At 46.3% G+C, this 18051-nt stretch overlaps 1 protein-coding gene and 1 pseudogene across 1 annotated transcript in view; one reads left to right on the forward strand and one right to left on the reverse strand.

Annotated features, from left to right (window-relative positions):
• LOC129704478 (protein CFAP20DC-like) overlaps positions 1 to 17532 on the reverse strand; it is a 66812-nt gene extending 49280 nt beyond the window's left edge. Inside the window, exons 1-3 of the mRNA XM_055647580.1 lie at positions 17484 to 17532; positions 16336 to 16422; positions 1188 to 1281 (exon numbers count right to left, since the gene is read on the reverse strand). Coding sequence (XP_055503555.1) covers positions 1188 to 1281; positions 16336 to 16422; positions 17484 to 17504 — 202 coding nt within the window. The 5' untranslated portion in view covers positions 17505 to 17532. The remainder of the gene's footprint in view (positions 1 to 1187; positions 1282 to 16335; positions 16423 to 17483) is intronic.
• On the forward strand, positions 7481 to 7588 carry LOC129704937 (U2 spliceosomal RNA; annotated as a pseudogene).
• Positions 17533 to 18051: the final 519 nt, after the last annotated feature.

Genomic DNA, 18051 nt, shown 5'->3' on the forward strand with positions numbered 1-18051 from the left:
TGCCAGCAGCGCTCCACTGACAGATGTGTGAAGCATTTCACAACTGCTCGCTGCCTGACCCACACAGTTACTCCAACAGTTTGTCTCTTTTTTGTTTTTGAGAAACAGCGTCTGCAATTCCTTGCGTCGAGATTGTTTGCAGTCACGTTCGGACGGCACGGTGGCACAGCGGTGGAGCTACTGCCTCACAGGGCCAGAGACCCGGGTTCGGTCCTGGCTACGGGCGCTGTCTGGGCGGAGTTTGCACCTTCTCCCCGTGACCTCGTGCGTTTCCTCCGGATGCTCCGCTTTCCTTCCCACATCCCACAGACGTGTGGGTTTGTATGTTAATTGGCTTCTGTAAATCGCCCCTTGGGTGTCGGGTTTTCTCAGGGCGTTTAAGTTTCAATAGACAATAGACAATAGGTGCAGGAGTAGGCCATTCGGCCCTTCGAGCCAGCACCGCCATTCAATGTGATCATGTCTGATCATCCCCAATCAGTACCCCGTTCCTGCCTTCTCCCCATATCCCCTGACTCCGCTATTTTTAAGAGCCCTATCTAGCTCTCTCTTGAAAGCATCCAGAGAACCCGCCTCCACCGCCCTCTGAGGCAGAGAATTCCACAGACTCACCACTCATCTCCGTTCTAAATGGCTTACTCCTTGTTCTTAAACTGTGTGGCCCCTGATTCTGGACTCCCCCAACATCAGTAACATTTTTCCTGCCTCGAGCATGTCCAAGCCCTTAACAATCTTATATGTTTTCTCCCACATCCCAAAGACGTGTGGGCTTGGCGGTTAATTGCCCCCTAGTGTGTAGGGGGTGACTGTGAAAGTCGGGTGACACAGAACTAGCGTGAACGGGCGCTCAATGGTCAGCATGGACTCAGTGGGCCGAAGGGCCTGTTTCCATGCTGTATGTTTTAATCAACCGGTACAAAGTTCTTCTGAAGCAAACTCTTTGTTCACTGGTCTACAAGCCTCTTTTTCAGTCCAACAAAGATTTTTCCTTTGTGCACCCTGCTTCGAGCTGATAGTTAGTTCCCAATGTACAGAAGTATCTTGCAGTATTAAACATTAAATAGGTGGTTAGACAAAGCCTTGGGCTTCATCCATTATTTCTAACCTTGTGCATCGATTGTTATTCTACAAATATTATGTACAACCATAACAAACTGACCCATTTAAATAAATCTCGCATTACTCACGCGAGTGCTTGCTGTCTTTGGGTAACTGCATCTTGTTCCGTTGACAGCTGCCTTCCAGAATATAAACATAGCTCTTCACTTCTTTGTCAAAAACCTGAAGGAAAAAGTGGCATTTCAGTTGAGTTTAGTCTGTGGTCACGTGTACAGTGAAAAGCATTTGTCGTGTGCTGACCAGCCAGCGGAAAGCAACACGGGTGCAAAACGTAGTTTAGTTTAGAGATACAGCGCGGAAACAGGCCCTTCGGCCCACCGGGTCAGGGCCGTGCGTATTAATGCTATCCTACACCCACTAGGGACATTTTTTATATTTACCAAACCAAGTAACCTACAAACCTGCACGTCTTTGGATTGTGGGAGGAAACCGAAGATCTCGGTTTCCTCCCACACAGATCACGGGGAGAACATACAAACTCCGTACAGACAGCGCCCGTAGTCGGGATCAATCTCGGGTCTCCGCCGCTGGATTCCCTGTAAGGCAGCAACTCTCCCGCTGCTCCACCGCGACCGCCCACACATAGACACATAGATGGTAGACACAAAATGCTGGTGTAACTCAGTGGGACAGGCAGCATCGCTGGAGAGAAGGAATGGGTGACGACCCTTCTTCAGACTGATGTCTCGACCCGAAACGTCACCCGTTCCTTCTCTCCAGAGATGCTGCCTCTCCCGCTGAGTTACCCCAGCATTTTGTGCCTACCTTCTATTTAAAACCTAATTTGCAGTTCTTTCCTACACATAGAAAATAGGTGCAGGAGTAGACCATTCGGCCCTTCGAGCCAGCACCGCCATTCAATACGTTCAGGGTTATTATCCAAAATAAATCCTGCTTTCTCCCCATATCCCTTGATTCCGTTAGCCAGAAACAAAAACAAAACAGAAACAATCTGACTATGCTCATCGAACTTCTAAAAAATAAAAAAGGCTGGAGCACAATAAGAAAGGGAAATAACACAGAGTTAATGGATTAGCATCTGTAAAAACCTAGAACGTTATAACCAAGAAATAAATCTGTTTCTCAGACACATATAGTCTGTACAGGAAAATGGATCATGGCTTTTCCCAATTTAAATTTGGGATGAAGGATGATTTTATACCACTTGGCGAGTCATCTCCAATACAAATGCACATACCTGTTTGAATGTTAAACCGGGAAGTTGCAAATGGAAAGATAAATTTACTATTTACAAAGCCTTGTAATGTTTTTACGCCTTATCTCCCGCTGTAAGGTCATACCTAAATGTCCTAGAATTTATGTTCGAATGCTTCCATGCTTCCGACAACTGTAAGGTTACTAAGTCCACAGAGCATCTAATTACATGACAAGATCATTGCATTCATCAAACTAAGCTGACACAGATAATTACTAATTAATTACAGAATTCAAATGTTGTACCTGTTGTAATTTAAGTGCAAAATGAAATGCCAAAGAACAAAGTCAGTAATGAGGGCCCGTGGATGCTGGTTTATTAAGGAAAGACACAAAGTGCTGAAACATAGAAAATAGGTGCAGGGGGAGGCCATTCGGCCCTTCGAGCCAGCACCACCATTCATTGTGATCATGGCTGATCGTCCCCAATCAATAACCCGTGCCTGCCTTCTCCCCATATCCCTGGACTCCACTGGCCCCTCGAGCTCTATCTAACTCTCTCTTAAACCCATCCAGTGACTTGGCCTCCACTGCTCTCTGTGGCAGGGAACTCCACAAATTTCCAACTCTTTGGATGAAAACGTTTTTTTCTCACCTCAGTCTTAAATGGCCTCCCCTTTAGTCTTAGACTGTGGCTGAAGTTTGGTTAAAGGGCCTGTCCCACTGTACGAGGTCATTCAAGAGCTCCCCCGAGAGTTAAAAAAAAATCAAACTCGTGGTAAGTACGTAGAATGTACGTAGTGGCTACGTCAGAGCTCGAGGATGCCTCGTAGCGGCGCGTAATGCTAACGACAGGTACTCAGGAAATGCGCTAACTCGTGAAGTTTTTTCAGCACTGAAAAATGTCCACGAAAGCCCAGAGTACCTACGAACGGCTATTACCGTATTTCTCCGAGTTCGAATCAGGAGAAACTCGGGAGAACCCTTGAATTACCTCGTACAGTGGGACAGGCCTGTTAGTTTAGTTTATTGTCACGTGTACCGAGGTACAGTGAAAAGCTTTCTTGTTGCGTGCTAACCAGTCAGCAGAAAGACTATACATGAATACAGGTGGGCGGTACGATGGCACAGCGGTAGAGCTACTACCTCACAGCACCAGAGACCCGGGTTCCATCCTGACTACGGGTGCTTGTCTGTGCGGAGTTTGTACGGTCTCCCTGTGACCTGCGTGGGTTTTCTTTGAGATCATTGGTTTCCTCCTGCACTCCAAAGATGTACAGGTTTGGGGTTAATTGGCTTGGTATGAATGTAAATTGGCCCTAGTGTGTGTGGTAGCGTTAATGTGCGGGGATCGCTGGTCATTGCAGACTCGGGTGGGCCGAAGGGCCCGTTTCCGCGCTAAACCAAACTAAAAAAACAAACCAATCAGGCCGTCCACTGTGTACACATACAGTATCAAGGGAATAACACCTAGTGCGAGATAACTTCCAGTAAAGTCTAATGAAAGGTAGTCCGAGGCTCTCCAATAAGGTAGATGATAGGTCAGGACCGTTTTCCAGTTGGTTCAGTTCAGCTCAGGCTATTCAGCAGGTCAGGCAGCATCCGTGGAGAACATGGAGAGGTGACGTTTGGGGTCAGGACCCTTCCTCAGTTTCACCCCGTACAACCGGTCTGAAGAACGATTCCGACCCAAAACGTCACCCATCCGAACACGATAAAATACATTGTTTTAAAATGTTTCTCTGGGATTAGACAGAACTATGAAACAGTAACTACGGCTTAATATACACGGAGAATATCATACAACAAATCTCAGATATTTCAGTGTGAGGCCAGTTCAAAAGATGCTTCACTTTATCCATTTTCCAGACATTTCCAAGCCGCTGAGGAGTGTTCACCCGACGCCGGAGTTCCAGCTTTCCTGCCAGAGGGCCTGAAAACATCGGACTGGCTGCGGAGGCCACGATAGGCCCGACTATGGGACTGGACCTTGCTGCCTTCCGATTCAGATTCAATTTTCAATTTTAATTGTCATTGTCAGTGTACAGTACAGAGACAACGAAATGCATTTAGCATCTCCCTTGAAGAGCGACATAGCAAACGATTTGAATAAAAAATAAATAATAAGTGTCCGGGGGGGGGGGGGGGGGGGGGGGGGGGGGGGGGTGATTGGCAGTCACCGAGGTACGTTGTTTAGTAGAGTGACAGCCGCCGGAAAGAAGCTGTTCCTCGACCTGCTGGTTCGGCAACGGAGAGACCTGTAGCGCCTTCCGGATGGTAGGAGGGTAAACAGTCCATGGTTGGGGTGAGAGCAGTCCTTGGCGATGCTGAGCGCCCTCCGCAGACAGCGCTTGCTTTGGACAGACTCAATGGAGGGGAGCGTGGAACCGGTGATGCGTTGGGCAATTTTCACCACCCTCTGCAGTGCCTTCCGGTCAGAGACAGAGCTTCCCCCACAGCGGGAACTATTGTGGGGGGAGGTTTTTATGTTTATTGTTAAATTCTTTAATGTTGTGTCTTATCTTTATTCGGGTGCTGCATCGGCAAGTCAAAATTCACAACACCATTTGGTGCATGTGATAATAAATGTCCACAGTATCCTTTGTTCTTCCAATTGTGTTGAAGAGTGTGGTGGACAGAACTGAAACACGGCACAGAAATCTCAACGTTGCCCCTTGATGTTGGGGAGAGGCAACACAAAAGGGTGAGACCTGCAGAGTGTATCCATTGAGTCCACTACAGTGTAGTGTGTTTCCTGTTGCTTTGCCATTTCAATTCTCCACCAAACTCCAGTAGCTGCAAGTGTATCAGCAACAGCATAGACACAAAATGCTGGAGTAACTCAGCGGGTCAGGCAGCATCTCTGGGGGATGTCTTGGGTTGAGACCCTTCTTCTGACTGATGTCTCGACCCCGAAACATCACCCGTTCCTTCTCTCCGGAGATGCTGCCTGTCCTGCTGAGTTACTCCGGCATTTTGTGTCCAACTTCGATTTGAATCAGCATCTGCAGTTCTTTCCTACACACAGTGTACCAGCATGTTTATTTCCTTAAGGGCCTGTCCCACTTGTTGGCACCCGTCATAGTCGTAGCAGGTGCCCGAAAATTTTCATCGTGTTGAAAATCCAGCAGCGACCAGAAAAAGGTACAACTCTTTGGGCAACTACTCACGGGGTGGGAGATTGCAACCTTCACGTGGTCCGCCCTGTTTCGACTAACGCAATCAACTCAACGTGCATAGAAACATAGAAACATAGAAACATAGAAATTGGGTGCAGGAGTAGGCCATTCGGCCCTTCGAGCCTGCACCGCCATTCAATATGATCATGGCTGATCATCCAACTCAGTATCCCATACCTGCCTTCTCTCCATACCCCTCTGATCCCCTTAGCCACAAGGGCCACATCTAACTCCCTCTTAAATATAGCCAATGAACTGGCCTCGACTACCGTCTGTGCCAGAGAGTTCCAGAGATTCATCACTCTCTGTGTGAAAAATGTTCTTCTCATCTCGGTTTTAAAGGATTTCCCCCTTATCCTTAAGCTGTGACCCCTTGTCCTGGACTTCCCCAACATTGGAGCAATCTTCCTGCATCTAGCCTGTCCAACCCCTTAAGAATGTTGTAAGTTTCTATAAGATATCCTCTCAATCTCCTAAATTCTAGAGAGTATAAACCAAGTCTATCCAGTCTTTCTTCATAAGACAGTCCTGACATCCCAGGAATCAGTCTGGTGAACCTTCTCTGCACTCCCTCTATGGCAATAATGTCCTTCCTCAAATTAGGAGGCCAAAACTGTACACAATACTCCAGGTGTGGTCTCACCAAGACCCTGTACAACTGCAGTAGAACCTCCCTGCTCCTATACTCAAATCATTTTGCTATGAAAGCTATGTGCAATGTGCTATGTGCACAAACGGAAGATCAAATAGAACAAGTTGTCCAACAACTTTAGGCTGTGCACGCCACACGAAAGAAGAAGAAGAAGGCGACTACTCACGACCATACAGGCGACATGTCTGAGTGTGGAATTCAAAACAAATTAAAATTACTCTGCAAAATCCACAACTGTAGTAGGCAAAGAGGTGGGCTTTATATATTACTTTTCCAGAGTGAATGCAACCTCTAAAGCTAGATTTTACTTCGGAGTCACGTGAGTGACTACGTGAAGAAGCCCGCTTCCACGCATGCGTGTCATATCGCTACACGCATTGCAACGAGTCACACAGGGGGGAACGGCGTTCCCCAAGCGGGAGATTTGAAAGTCGGGAACAGCAGGTAAGAGACTCTGCGTTCCTTTTTACTACTTACTTTTAGGAGGCTGCGGAAAGCCGGCGGGGAGACCCGTGGAGGGCGAGCAGCCAGCAGCAGCAACAGCACGAGTTTCCCTGGAGGGGAACAACCTGAGCCCGACTTTGCTCCCGCACCGGCAAAATTCACCTCTCGGCCGGGCGGGAAGCAAAGTAAAAAAGGTCCCTATGCCAGTCTCAAACGAGACTGGCTTGGGACCAGTCGCTAGCAGCCAGCACAGAGGCTGCGGGACAGACAGCACGGACCAGCGGTACCGGGGCTCGAAACGCTCAGCGAGTGCAGCGGCACTTATGGAGTCGGAACGGGACGTTCGGGCTGAAAACCTTGTTCACAAGGTAAGCACCAGGGTCCAGGGGATCTATAGGAACAGCCGGGGTTACCGGCTGCGGAACTGCCGCGAAGGACCAGGCCCGTGAACACCGGGGTCGGTCCAAGCGGCTCGAACCCGACACAGGGAACGACGGTCACCGGCGGGAGAAGGAAAGTCGGGAACAGCAGGTAAGAGACCCTGCGTTTCCTTCAACTTACCTTTCTAGGTGCAGACATGGACCAGGTCCATGTAAGGTGCAGAAGGCCGGCGGGAGAACCGCGGAGGAGCGGCAGTAGCAGCAGCTGCAGCGGCAGCGGCAGCGGCAGCGGCAGCGGCAGCCGGCAGTTGCAGTAGCACAGACAGCAGCAGTGGCAGCTGGCACTTCGTGAGGAGCTGGCAACGGCAGGAGCAGCATGGGCACATCGATTCCCGGAGGGGGAAAAACACCTGTGCCCAACTTCGCTCCAGCATGGTGAGAAAGTTCATTTCTCGGCAGCAAAGGACTTTGCAGTTGACTGGCTGCAATCTACTACAAGGGACCAGTATGTGAGTACCAGGATCGGTCCCAGCGGGGTTTTAGTTACAATAATCGCTTCTCGGCTTTTTGGCTAAGATCAAGTGTAGTATCTGTTCTTATCAGTTTAATATCTGATACACCCCTTATCTAGGGACTATATATATTATATAAAAACTATAGTAGCTGTTATCATCAGTTTTAATGTCTTATATGTCCCTTATCTAAGGACCATATAAGTAGGAGTGCCCAGAATTGAGGGCATTAGAGTGGGGTTGACCGGCTGCAACGACCATAAGGGACCAGTACCGTCAGTACGGGGGTGGGTCCCAGGGGTCTAAGATAAAGGAGCAGCCAGGAGTGCTGAGAGCGTTGAAGTCAGGTTAAAGGAATAGATGGAAGCAGCTGTGCCAGTTATCCTCCACACCGGCCATATCCACTTCACGGAAGGAAGGACAAAACTGGAGAAGGAGGACCATGGAACAGCGGGCAGCCAGCGGCACTTGGATCAACCGTAGTGGGATCAGCTGTGCCCGATGTCGGCCCCGCACCGGCCAGATCCATGTGACCGAGCGGTAGGCTAGACACAAATCAAACAAGGTAGTGGACTCGGAAGGGTCCGACTTTGCATAAAACCGCCGGCAACCAGTGCCCGAGAGGGCTGGAGCGGGAAGAAGCGGTGTATGGAGCCTTGCTCCAACGTGATAAAACCACAGCAGTACCTCTTTGAGGGCTGCACAATGCTTTTACCCCATCAGAGGGGAGCACTGTGGGTCAGTTCTGGGCTGACTTGCAAGAGGGGTCCGCAGAACAAAAGACAAGTGGGCAGCAGTTTAGCCCCACATGGGTACCCCGTGTGGGACCCTAGAGATCTCTAACTCTATAAAAAAGAGTAGGCAGGACCCTGATGGGCCAGAGCCTGGTAATACAGCGTCCCATGATCCTAACACAGCAGGGACTCTGCTGGACATGGTGGCCGATTACTTTAGCCAAGTCAAACATGGGTAGACTTGGATCCAGGATGGCAATAGTATTACTATATGTCTGGCCACAAACGCCAACAAGAAAAATTTACAAACACTGGCCAGACATCTGCCACCTGGCAACAGTGAGGCATTACAGGTGCCCAGTGTAAACCAATGCATTTGGCAGCATATGGACGAACATCAGGAACCAGGACCTCAAGATCCAGAGAACCTTCAAGGGATTGACGGAAGGCATCATAGCACACACCAGCACCCTGGACTAAACGTAGGTAACCAAAGACCATCAAGACGCACTAGATCTGTTTAATAATATGCAATATAACCTGAACTACACGTGGAAGGCGGCCATTCAGCCAGCACTAGGACCCCAAAAATGCTACCATTTGCAAATAAAAACCGTGTGTGGACTAAGCCAAGACACTGGGGCTCATCAAGGCCAGCGCAAGGGCCTATTTTGGAGCATGATACCAGCCACAGGCAAGGCCATAAAAAATGTGGCTCATACCAGTAGCAGTGTCAGAAATCAATATAACCTGCAGGATCCGTTTTAGGGTATGGCCAGGGCGGCCACCCTGGAAGATGCGGAAGCCTCAACCTCCCACACAACCCCGAACAAGAAATATTAAACCAGAACCTTATTTTCAAAAAACCAAGGAAATAACAAAACCACCAGTAACCAGGGAGGTAGGTGGGTGGGGTTTTCTTCTGTTAAAATAGGGACCTACGAGGGTAGGGGAGGTTGCAACACTACAGTTATGTATGGCATATAATCACTACAGATTCATATAATCTCAGCAGTATTCAGGGTTATCTGATAGTTTTTTTCTCATCCCATTAACCACAGTACATCATACACCAGAAGGGCATTTTGTCCTTACATAAACCAAACAATCTAAAACCCACATGGTGCTACAAGAATTGTACACAAAAGATGGGATTGAACATATTTATTAAATATAAGATAGAGTAGGGTTGCAGGATTATCATTGATTTAACCCTAAACACATTTGTTTTAGATATTCATTTTAAGATGGATGCTCTTATTATTGATATAGACTTGGTGTCAGTTGTGGGTTTCTATATGGCAGGCATTGACTCAATAGAGGAACTTTGGCAATATAGAGCTTACATAAGGGGCAATCATTAGCCCCATTATTATGTACTAAAATTCGTAAACCAGCTTGGCATTGTTATGTAAATAAGCCATAGGGTGAGGTTTTTCCCCCGTTCGGACCCATCATTGGGGTACTAGGGATAATTCAACCACACTCGGCATCTGGAATTTTCAGAGTACCCGACTGACCTTCTCAATCATGGTATTTCAGTCTTACAGGGGATGGTGTTAGAACCATGTTCCCTATGAACATTGCCAAAAAATTATTGATTTATCCAGTGACTGGAGGCAGTCATCCATGCCATAACACTATGGATTTATTGATTTGTAGAGTCTAACAGACCCACTACACTGTCAGACAGGACGATGAATCTCATCTCATCTGCACTAAGACTGTCAACACGGAAGCAGTACCTTGGACACATCAAGAAATGGGGCATATACTGCTTGGACAACAATCTCGACCAAAAGGCCAAGAACATTCTGGCCGTATTGGAATTTTTACAAGCCTCCATTAGGATAATCGATGGAGCTACAGTGCCTTCAATAGTGCCACAAGTGCACTCTCCAATTACCTATCACAAGGAACGGAGCGGCACGCGGTGGAAACGCACCCCTGGTAAGAAAACCAGGTACTCCGAAATCTGGGACGTGGGTGTCGTTTCTCAACATGCTGAGGAGCCTGTAGCTCATAACAGCGTTGTCACTTCAGTAACAGTCCAGGAAGATGGTTATGCTCATGGTGTTATTTACCGCACAACAAGTCCAGCCATTAAGCAAACTGAGCCTGGACTCCCTGATCATCTCACCGAGAAACTGGTGTTGTCATACAGGATTTAATAAAAGAAAACAGATCGGGTTCCTCGGGTCAAGTGTTTGAATTTATGGTACACCCATATGGCAAACGACTGTATAGCAAGACACATCTAACAATACATAGAATATACTAAGAACATTCGAGGTCAGAGAATGGAGTTGTTTATCTCTTACAAGAAACCGCATGGAAGGGTCATGACGCAAACTATATCAAGGTGGCTCAAATAGGTCCTAAAAATGGCAGAAATAGACACTAAATGTTTTAACTCTCATTCCACCAGGGCTGCAGCAACATCCGCAGCAAAAATTGTACAGGTACCCACAGACCAAATCCTCAGAATGGCAGGATGGTCATTAAAAAAAGGGTTTTCCACAGGTTTTATAATAAACCAGTTATTTTTTGGAGCCATCATTGTATTAAGAAAACATTTTATGTTCAACAAAATAATTTGCCCGAAAGGTTACAGGGCTATGATTCTCAAATTTTTAAAAAATGTTATATATTTTTTCGTTATATACCACACAACTCTTTGTATAATTGTGTTTAAAAACTACTGAATGATGCTCTCTCCCAATACCCAAGGCAGTTTGTGAAGCATGGACTCGTTCCACGGCATGAGGTCACAGAGCTTTGAAATCTTCACGTAGTCACTCACGTGACTCCGAAGTAAAATAGTAAGATTAAACGAGAACTTACCAGTTTGAAGTTTGATCTGTATTTTATGAGGAGTTACGATGAGGGATTACGTGCCCTCCGCTCCCACCCTCTTATGATCATATCAAAAACTGGTATCTCTTTGGTAATCTTACTATGTTAGATCATTATAGGTTCCTGTGACCTCACACCGCTGCTTTGAAGTATGACACGCATGCGTGGAAGCGGGCTTCTTCACGTAATCCCTCATCGTAACTCCTCATAAAATACAGATCAAACTTCAAACTGGTAAGTTCTCGTTTAATCTTACTATTATATCCACCATTGACTGCGAATAGATGATAAATACACTTATTTATCCAAAGCTGATTTAAGACTTGGGTGAAACTTTTCCTTTTAGTTGCATTTAGCAGTTTATCACTCTGCCTTGTCGGCTGCCCAAGCCCCTGGGAGCTTAGAACAACTGATTAATGAGCAGTTTGTCTGTCTTCTCTTATTTAATCCAATTAATTTACTATATTGATTTGGTCTCAAGCTGCCACTAAAATAGGATGGAGCTGAGCTCCCTGCTGACAATGGACATAGTGCTGTTTAGGATTGGACACTTTTGGCTCAGACAGTAAATGAAAAGTACAAAATTAACACCATCCAGTAAAAACTGTTTGAGGGGGGTTTGGCAAACAAGTATATTAATCAGTGTTCAAGAAGGAACTGCAGATGCTGGAAGATCGAAGGTGCACAAAAAAGCTGGAGAAACTCAGCGGGTGCAGCAGCATCTATGGAGCGAAGGAAATAGGCGACGTTGGTGATGTTACTGATGTTGGGGGAGTCCAGAATCAGGGGCCACAGTTTAAGAACAAGGAGTAAGCCATTTAGAACGGAGATGAGTGGTGAGTCAGTGGAATTCTCTGCCTCAGAGGGCGGTGAAGGCCGGTTCTCTGGATGCTTTCGAGAGAGAGCTAGATAGGGCTCTTAAAAATAGCGGAGTCAGGGGATATGGGGAGAAGGCAGGAACGGGGTACTGATTGGGGATGATCAGCCATGATCACATTGAATGGCAGTGCTGGCTCGAAGGGCCGAATGGCCTCCTCCTGCACCTATTGTCTATTGTCATCCACAACCCCTTCGCCTGTATTCACCTATCACTTACCACAAGGGTTCCCAACCTGGGGTGAATTTTGCCTTCCCAGGGGGTAAATTTGTTGATTCTGATATGTATTTGTACTTTTTTTTTCACTGACTGTGTTTGGTTCTGGTATACACCGATATCTGTTCATCATTAGTTGTTCATAAATAAGTGAAATAACATTGTTATGTGCGATTAAAGTTGCCAGGGGTAAACGGGACCAAAAAGGTTGGGAACCCCTGACTTACCAGGATAAACACAAAAAGCTGGAGTAACTCAGCGGGACAGGCTGCATGTCTGGAGAGAAGGAATGGGTGACGTTTCGGGTCGAGACCCTTCCTCAGACTATCACTTACCAGGCTTTCTCCTGCCCACAACTCTCTTTCGTAGCTTTCACCCCCCCCCCTCCTCATCAGTCTGAAGAATTCTGATTCCTGGGATGTCAGGACTTTCATATGAAGAAAGACTGGATAGACTCGACTTATACTCGCTAGAATTTAGAAGACTGGGGGGGGATCTTATAGAAACGTACAAAATTCTTAAGGGGTTGGACAGGCTAGATGCAGGAAGATTGTTCCCGGTGTTGGGGAAGTCCAGAACAAGGGGTCACAGTTTAAGGATAAAGGGGAAATCCTTTAGGACCGAGATGAGAAAAACATTATTCACACAGAGAGTGGTGAATCTGTGGAATTCTCTGCCAAAGAAGGTAGTTGAGGCCAGTTCATTGGCTATATTTAAGAGGGAGTTAGATGTGGTCCTGTGGGATCAGGGGGTATGGAGAGAAGGCAGGTACAGGATACCGAGTTGGATGATCAGCCATGATCATATTGAATGGCGATGCAGGCTCGAATGGCCGAATGGCCTACTCCTGCACCTGGTGTCTATGTTTCTATGTTTCTAAGAAAGATTCCAACCTGAAAGGTCACCTATGCATTCCCTCCACAGATGTTGCCCGACCTGTCCCCCCCATTGTCTAAACCAGTGGTTCCCAACCTTTTTTTGGCCATGCCCCACCTAATCACCTCTAAAATCCTGATGCCCCCCCCCCCTTGCTTTCCCTTGAGAGAAAACGGAGGAAATAGATATTATAAGGGTAACTTAGCAAAAGCTCTTTGAATCGCATTTCTAAATCCAATTCAATAAATAAGGTTCTCCCATGACCTTGCGCGCTTCGTGCGACGTGCATGAAGAGCGATGGCGCGGTGATTATGTAATAACTACACAATAAAGACCCTTTTTACCCCAAAAAAATTATTTACTCAAAATAACATCTGCAACATAAACTACATATGTTTACCTGATGGAAAATCCCAAAAAATAAAAATCGAAAATTTGGACCCAGACCTCCTCAGTCGCGCTCAATTGCCCCCCTTAAAAATCAAATTGCCCCCCTGTGGGGCGTACCCCCCACGTTGGGAACCACTGGTCTAAACAGTCCAAACTCAGGTACACTAGATAGAGCCAAGGGGGAATATACAGAGTGCAGAATATAGATCTGAGCATTGTAGCACAGGGCAGCGCAAGGAGGCGCGTCATTCTGATTCATGCTTAACACAATGAATTGCAGAGATGAGATGGCAAATAGCCAAAACTTATTGACCCTAGCCATTGACAATGTTGCATTTAAAAAAAAACACAGAAATACAACCAGCTACACTAGCAGAAGGGAGGACCCCGAGACTGCACAAGATTTGAAGACATCATTAAACATGAATTGAAACCACGGCTTGACAACAAGGGATACAAACTGTTGCCACTTCCATTGATTATATGCATAAAGGTAGAGTTATCCGACACAATTTATCTGTGAGATTTCATCTTTGATGTTCTGTCAGTTTTATGTAGCTGATATATTAATGGCGTTACAAAGTAAAGTTATGCAGGCGGCCACGGGTAAATCTAGTGTCGCTGACAACAATATCAATCAGGTTGGCAAAAAATAATTTGAAGCTGATGACGGTGAAAGTACCACTCCGACGTGGATTAAGGAAGAGATGGGAAGGGGAAGGTTATTTATGTTCGTTTTTGTTACAATGGCTGCCTCTAAATCTGCGCAAGTGTCTTATCCTGCATTCACTCAGGTTGTGATTGTATCCAAAAAAGGGAAAACCAGAAATGAAAGTGAAAAATGAAAATCACAGTTAAAATAACTTCAAGGGGCTTGATGTTGGACATTAGAGGGAATCTGCTTTCATGTATTCAGAAAGAGCAGAGCCCGGGTCAGAACAAGAGCCCAATCAAACAACATCAATGGACACGTCGCACAGGAAATCAAAAGAAAATCCAAAGAAATGGAAATGATCAGAGAATCTATTCTATGAGACACCAAAGGAGTCATTTGGAAAGTTTCTCTCATCTATATATTTCATCGTTAATGAAATGACAATGCAAATAACCTTACTTTATTTACCCCGCACCTCAACACCGCACCCCCATCCCAATCAAACACATATGCACTGTATATGATCACTGTACAACTTCAAGTAGCCCTAGCTTTCCCTCTCTCTCCATCCACTTCCCCCGACCAGTCTTACTGTCTCCGACTACATTTTATCGCGCTTGGGTAGTTTACACCTCAGCGACATGAACATTGACTTCTCCAATTTCAGGTAGTCCTTGCTTTCTCCCTCCTTTCCCCTCCCCTTCCCAGCTCTCCCACAGCCCACTGTCTCCTCCGCCTCTTCCTTTCATCTTCCCCCCCCCCCCCCCCATCCATCAGTCTGAAGAAGGGTCTCGACCCGAAACGTCACCTGTCTCTAAATCGCTCCATCGATGCTGCCTCACCCGCTGAGTTTCTCCAGCATTTGTGTGTCTACCTTCGATTTGTCCACCATCTGCAGTTCTTTCTTAAACATTTTACCTTTGCCTTCTCCCAACTAACAGTGATCTATTCCACATTTTCCTTGACCTCCATTCCCTTCGACCTGTTTTCACACCTTACACTTCCTTATCTACACACTTACTTATCCATGTACCGCCCACTCCCCTGACATCAGTCTGATGAAAGGGTCTCGACCCAAAACGTCACCCATTCCTTCTCTCCAGAGGCGCTGCCTGAACCACTGAGTTACTCCAGCATTTTGTGTCTATCTTCTATTTAAACCAGCATCTGCAGTTCCTTCCCACACATCTACACACTGTGACATTTTCCCACTCTGCTGTTCAGATGATCACTGATCACTGACTACAGTTACATTCTGCCAGGACATTACTTAGTATCTATAAGGCACCCGAGAGCCTTCATTACCAGTAGTCTTCAGCCAGAGTCGGGAACTCAGCGATTTGCCGATAAACGTGCTCAGTTTTCCTCCCACATACCAAAGACAAGCAGGTTTCAAGGTTAATTGGCTGCTGGTGGGTAGGGAGTAGATGTGAAAGTGGGATTACACAGAGTTAGTGTGAAAGGGTGATCGATGGTCGGCATGGGCTCAGTGGGCCTAAGGGCCTGTTTCTATGCTGTGTCTCTAAACTCAAACTAAACAGAATGTTTTGTTCCAATCATCCACTCCCACCCCTCCCCTGTATCACTTGCTATTTATCTTTATATTTTGTGATCCAAAGATGTTGCCTGATCCACTGACTTCCTCCAGCGTTTTGTTTTATTTTTGCACAAGGTTTCAGCATCAGTAGTTTCTTGTGTCTCCATATTCATGGAGTCACAGAGGGTGGAAACAGGCCCTTCGGCCCAACCTGCCCATGCCAACCAACATGACCCATCTATACTCTCTCCACCTGCCTGCATTGGGCCCCATATCCCTCCAAACCTGTCCTATCCAAGTACCTGTCCAAAAGTGTTATTACTTTGCTATTTTCTTAATCTGATCTGTAGTAACGTGTTGCAGTCAAATTAGAATAGTTAGTCCGTTTCTTATCGTTCAACAGTGGCACATTTTAAACCTACTTCATCAGGTGACATATACTGAGGGATATTCTGAACTAATATCTAGGTAGGCAAGTCTTGTGCCACCAATTGTTTATATTAATATTTAAATAAAGCATTGCTCTTATAAAGTCATTCGTAACTGTCACTGTATGTCATGTTGTTACTTGTGGGCAGAGCACCAAGGCAAATTCCTTGTATGTGAATACTTGGCCAATAAACTTACTTACTTAAAATATTATAAACAAATGTATGCCAAACAGATGCAGTAAATACAAGTTTTTTAAATATAATAATGGAAGCCAATATTTCACAACAAAAAACATAACTCCTAATGTTGCCAATAACTTACTTTCTGGACTGTAGGGTTTCCACAAAGCTTCCATTTTGCAACCGGGTCTTTGCCTTGCGAGCTGAAGATTTCTACAAAGGCTCCTCCCTTTATTTAAAAAGAAAGTTTTCCAACTTAATAAAGCGTTTTCTCCTAAATCAGTCATTAGGAAACACAAGTGTTTAAGACGGAACTGCAGATGCTGGAAAATCGAAGGTATACAAAAAAGCTGGAGAAACTCAGCGGGGGCAGCAGCATCTATGGAGCGAAGGAAATAGGCAACGTTTCGGGCCGAGTCCCTTGGGAAATAGGCAACGTTTCGGGCCGAATCCCTTGGGAAATAGGCAACGTTTCGGGCCGAAACCCTTTCGGGTTTCGGGCCGAAACGTTGCCTATTTCCTTCGCTCTATAGATGCTGCTGCACCCGCTGAGTTTCTCCAGCTTTTTTGTGTACATTAGAAAAACCCGAGCTTGCAGAGTATTGCAGACTATTCCGCTAATAACATATCTACATTAATGTATCTACCTAGAGCTGCAAGAATAAACACAAAACGCTGTGCTTCAAATAGCATAAACGTTGTATCATGTTACGAAGAAAGGCAAAAATAGCTTTGCGTAGAAATGTAAAATGGGTCTATTAAGTAGTAGGTAAAAATGGTTGATTAAACCAAAGTAGAAAGGAAAATTAGTTTTGAAATGGAAATGCAAAATTGTTTTATTACATGGTGGAAATGGTGAAATTTGTGTGTTACATGAAGTGGAAAGATAAAAATGGTTTAATATATTAAGTAGAAAGGTAAGGTTGTTTTATTAAGGTGAAAGGTAAAATATGATTATTACATTAAGTAAGAAGATAAAATTGTTTTACTAAATAGAAAAGTTGAACTAGTTTATCGACTATTACACAGAAAAGCTGAACTAGTGCAGCAGCATTATCGACTAAGTGGACAGGTAACATCGGTTCCCCAAGAAATACAATGGTCCGACTTGTACAAGTCCACCCTACACAAGGAACAGCAGGTGCTGGTTTACACAAAAGGACACAGAGTGCTGGAGGGTCATGCAGCATCTGTGGAGAACATGGATAGGTGATGCAGCTCTTTCCAACAGAGAGGGGTGTGTTACTGTGTGTGGGGTGGTTACTGTGCAGCGTGGTGGGCATTCATTACCTGGTACTCGCCCTTGAACATGGTGCAGAGGCCGGGGGGGTGGGCTGGTCTGTCACGGGCCCGTCTGCCCTGGGTCTGTCCTGGGTCTGTCCCTGTCCCGGGTTGTCCCCGGTCTGTCTCTGCCCGGGCCCCGGGAATGTCACGGCCCCGCCAGCCCCGGGTGTGTCTGTGCCGGGCCCGGTGTGTCTGTGTCTGTGTCTGTGCCGGGTGTGTGTGGGCAGCGTGGAGACGGAGACGGCGCCGGGCGCGATGTAGCAACAGCAACAACTGCAACACCAGGTGTAGCGGCCGCTCGTCCAATGGCGGCGCCGGGAGACGAAGCGATACTTTCCCGTCGCCATGGTGACCGGACGCTGCCGCCCGGCTCGACGCATGCGCACACCTGTCAGACAGTGAGTGTGTGCCTGTGTGTGTGAGAGACTGTCTGTGTCTGTGTCTGTGCCAGTGAGTGAGTGTAAGTCTGTGAATGAGTGTGTGAGTGAGACTGCGTGTGAGATTGTGTGTGTGTGTGTGGCTTTGAGTGAGACTTGTGTGAGTCAGTGAGACTGTATCTGTGTGACTGTCAGTG

The sequence above is a fragment of the Leucoraja erinacea genome, chromosome 16 (assembly GCF_028641065.1).
Source record: "Leucoraja erinacea ecotype New England chromosome 16, Leri_hhj_1, whole genome shotgun sequence".
In the NCBI taxonomy this organism is placed as follows: domain Eukaryota; kingdom Metazoa; phylum Chordata; class Chondrichthyes; order Rajiformes; family Rajidae; genus Leucoraja; species Leucoraja erinaceus.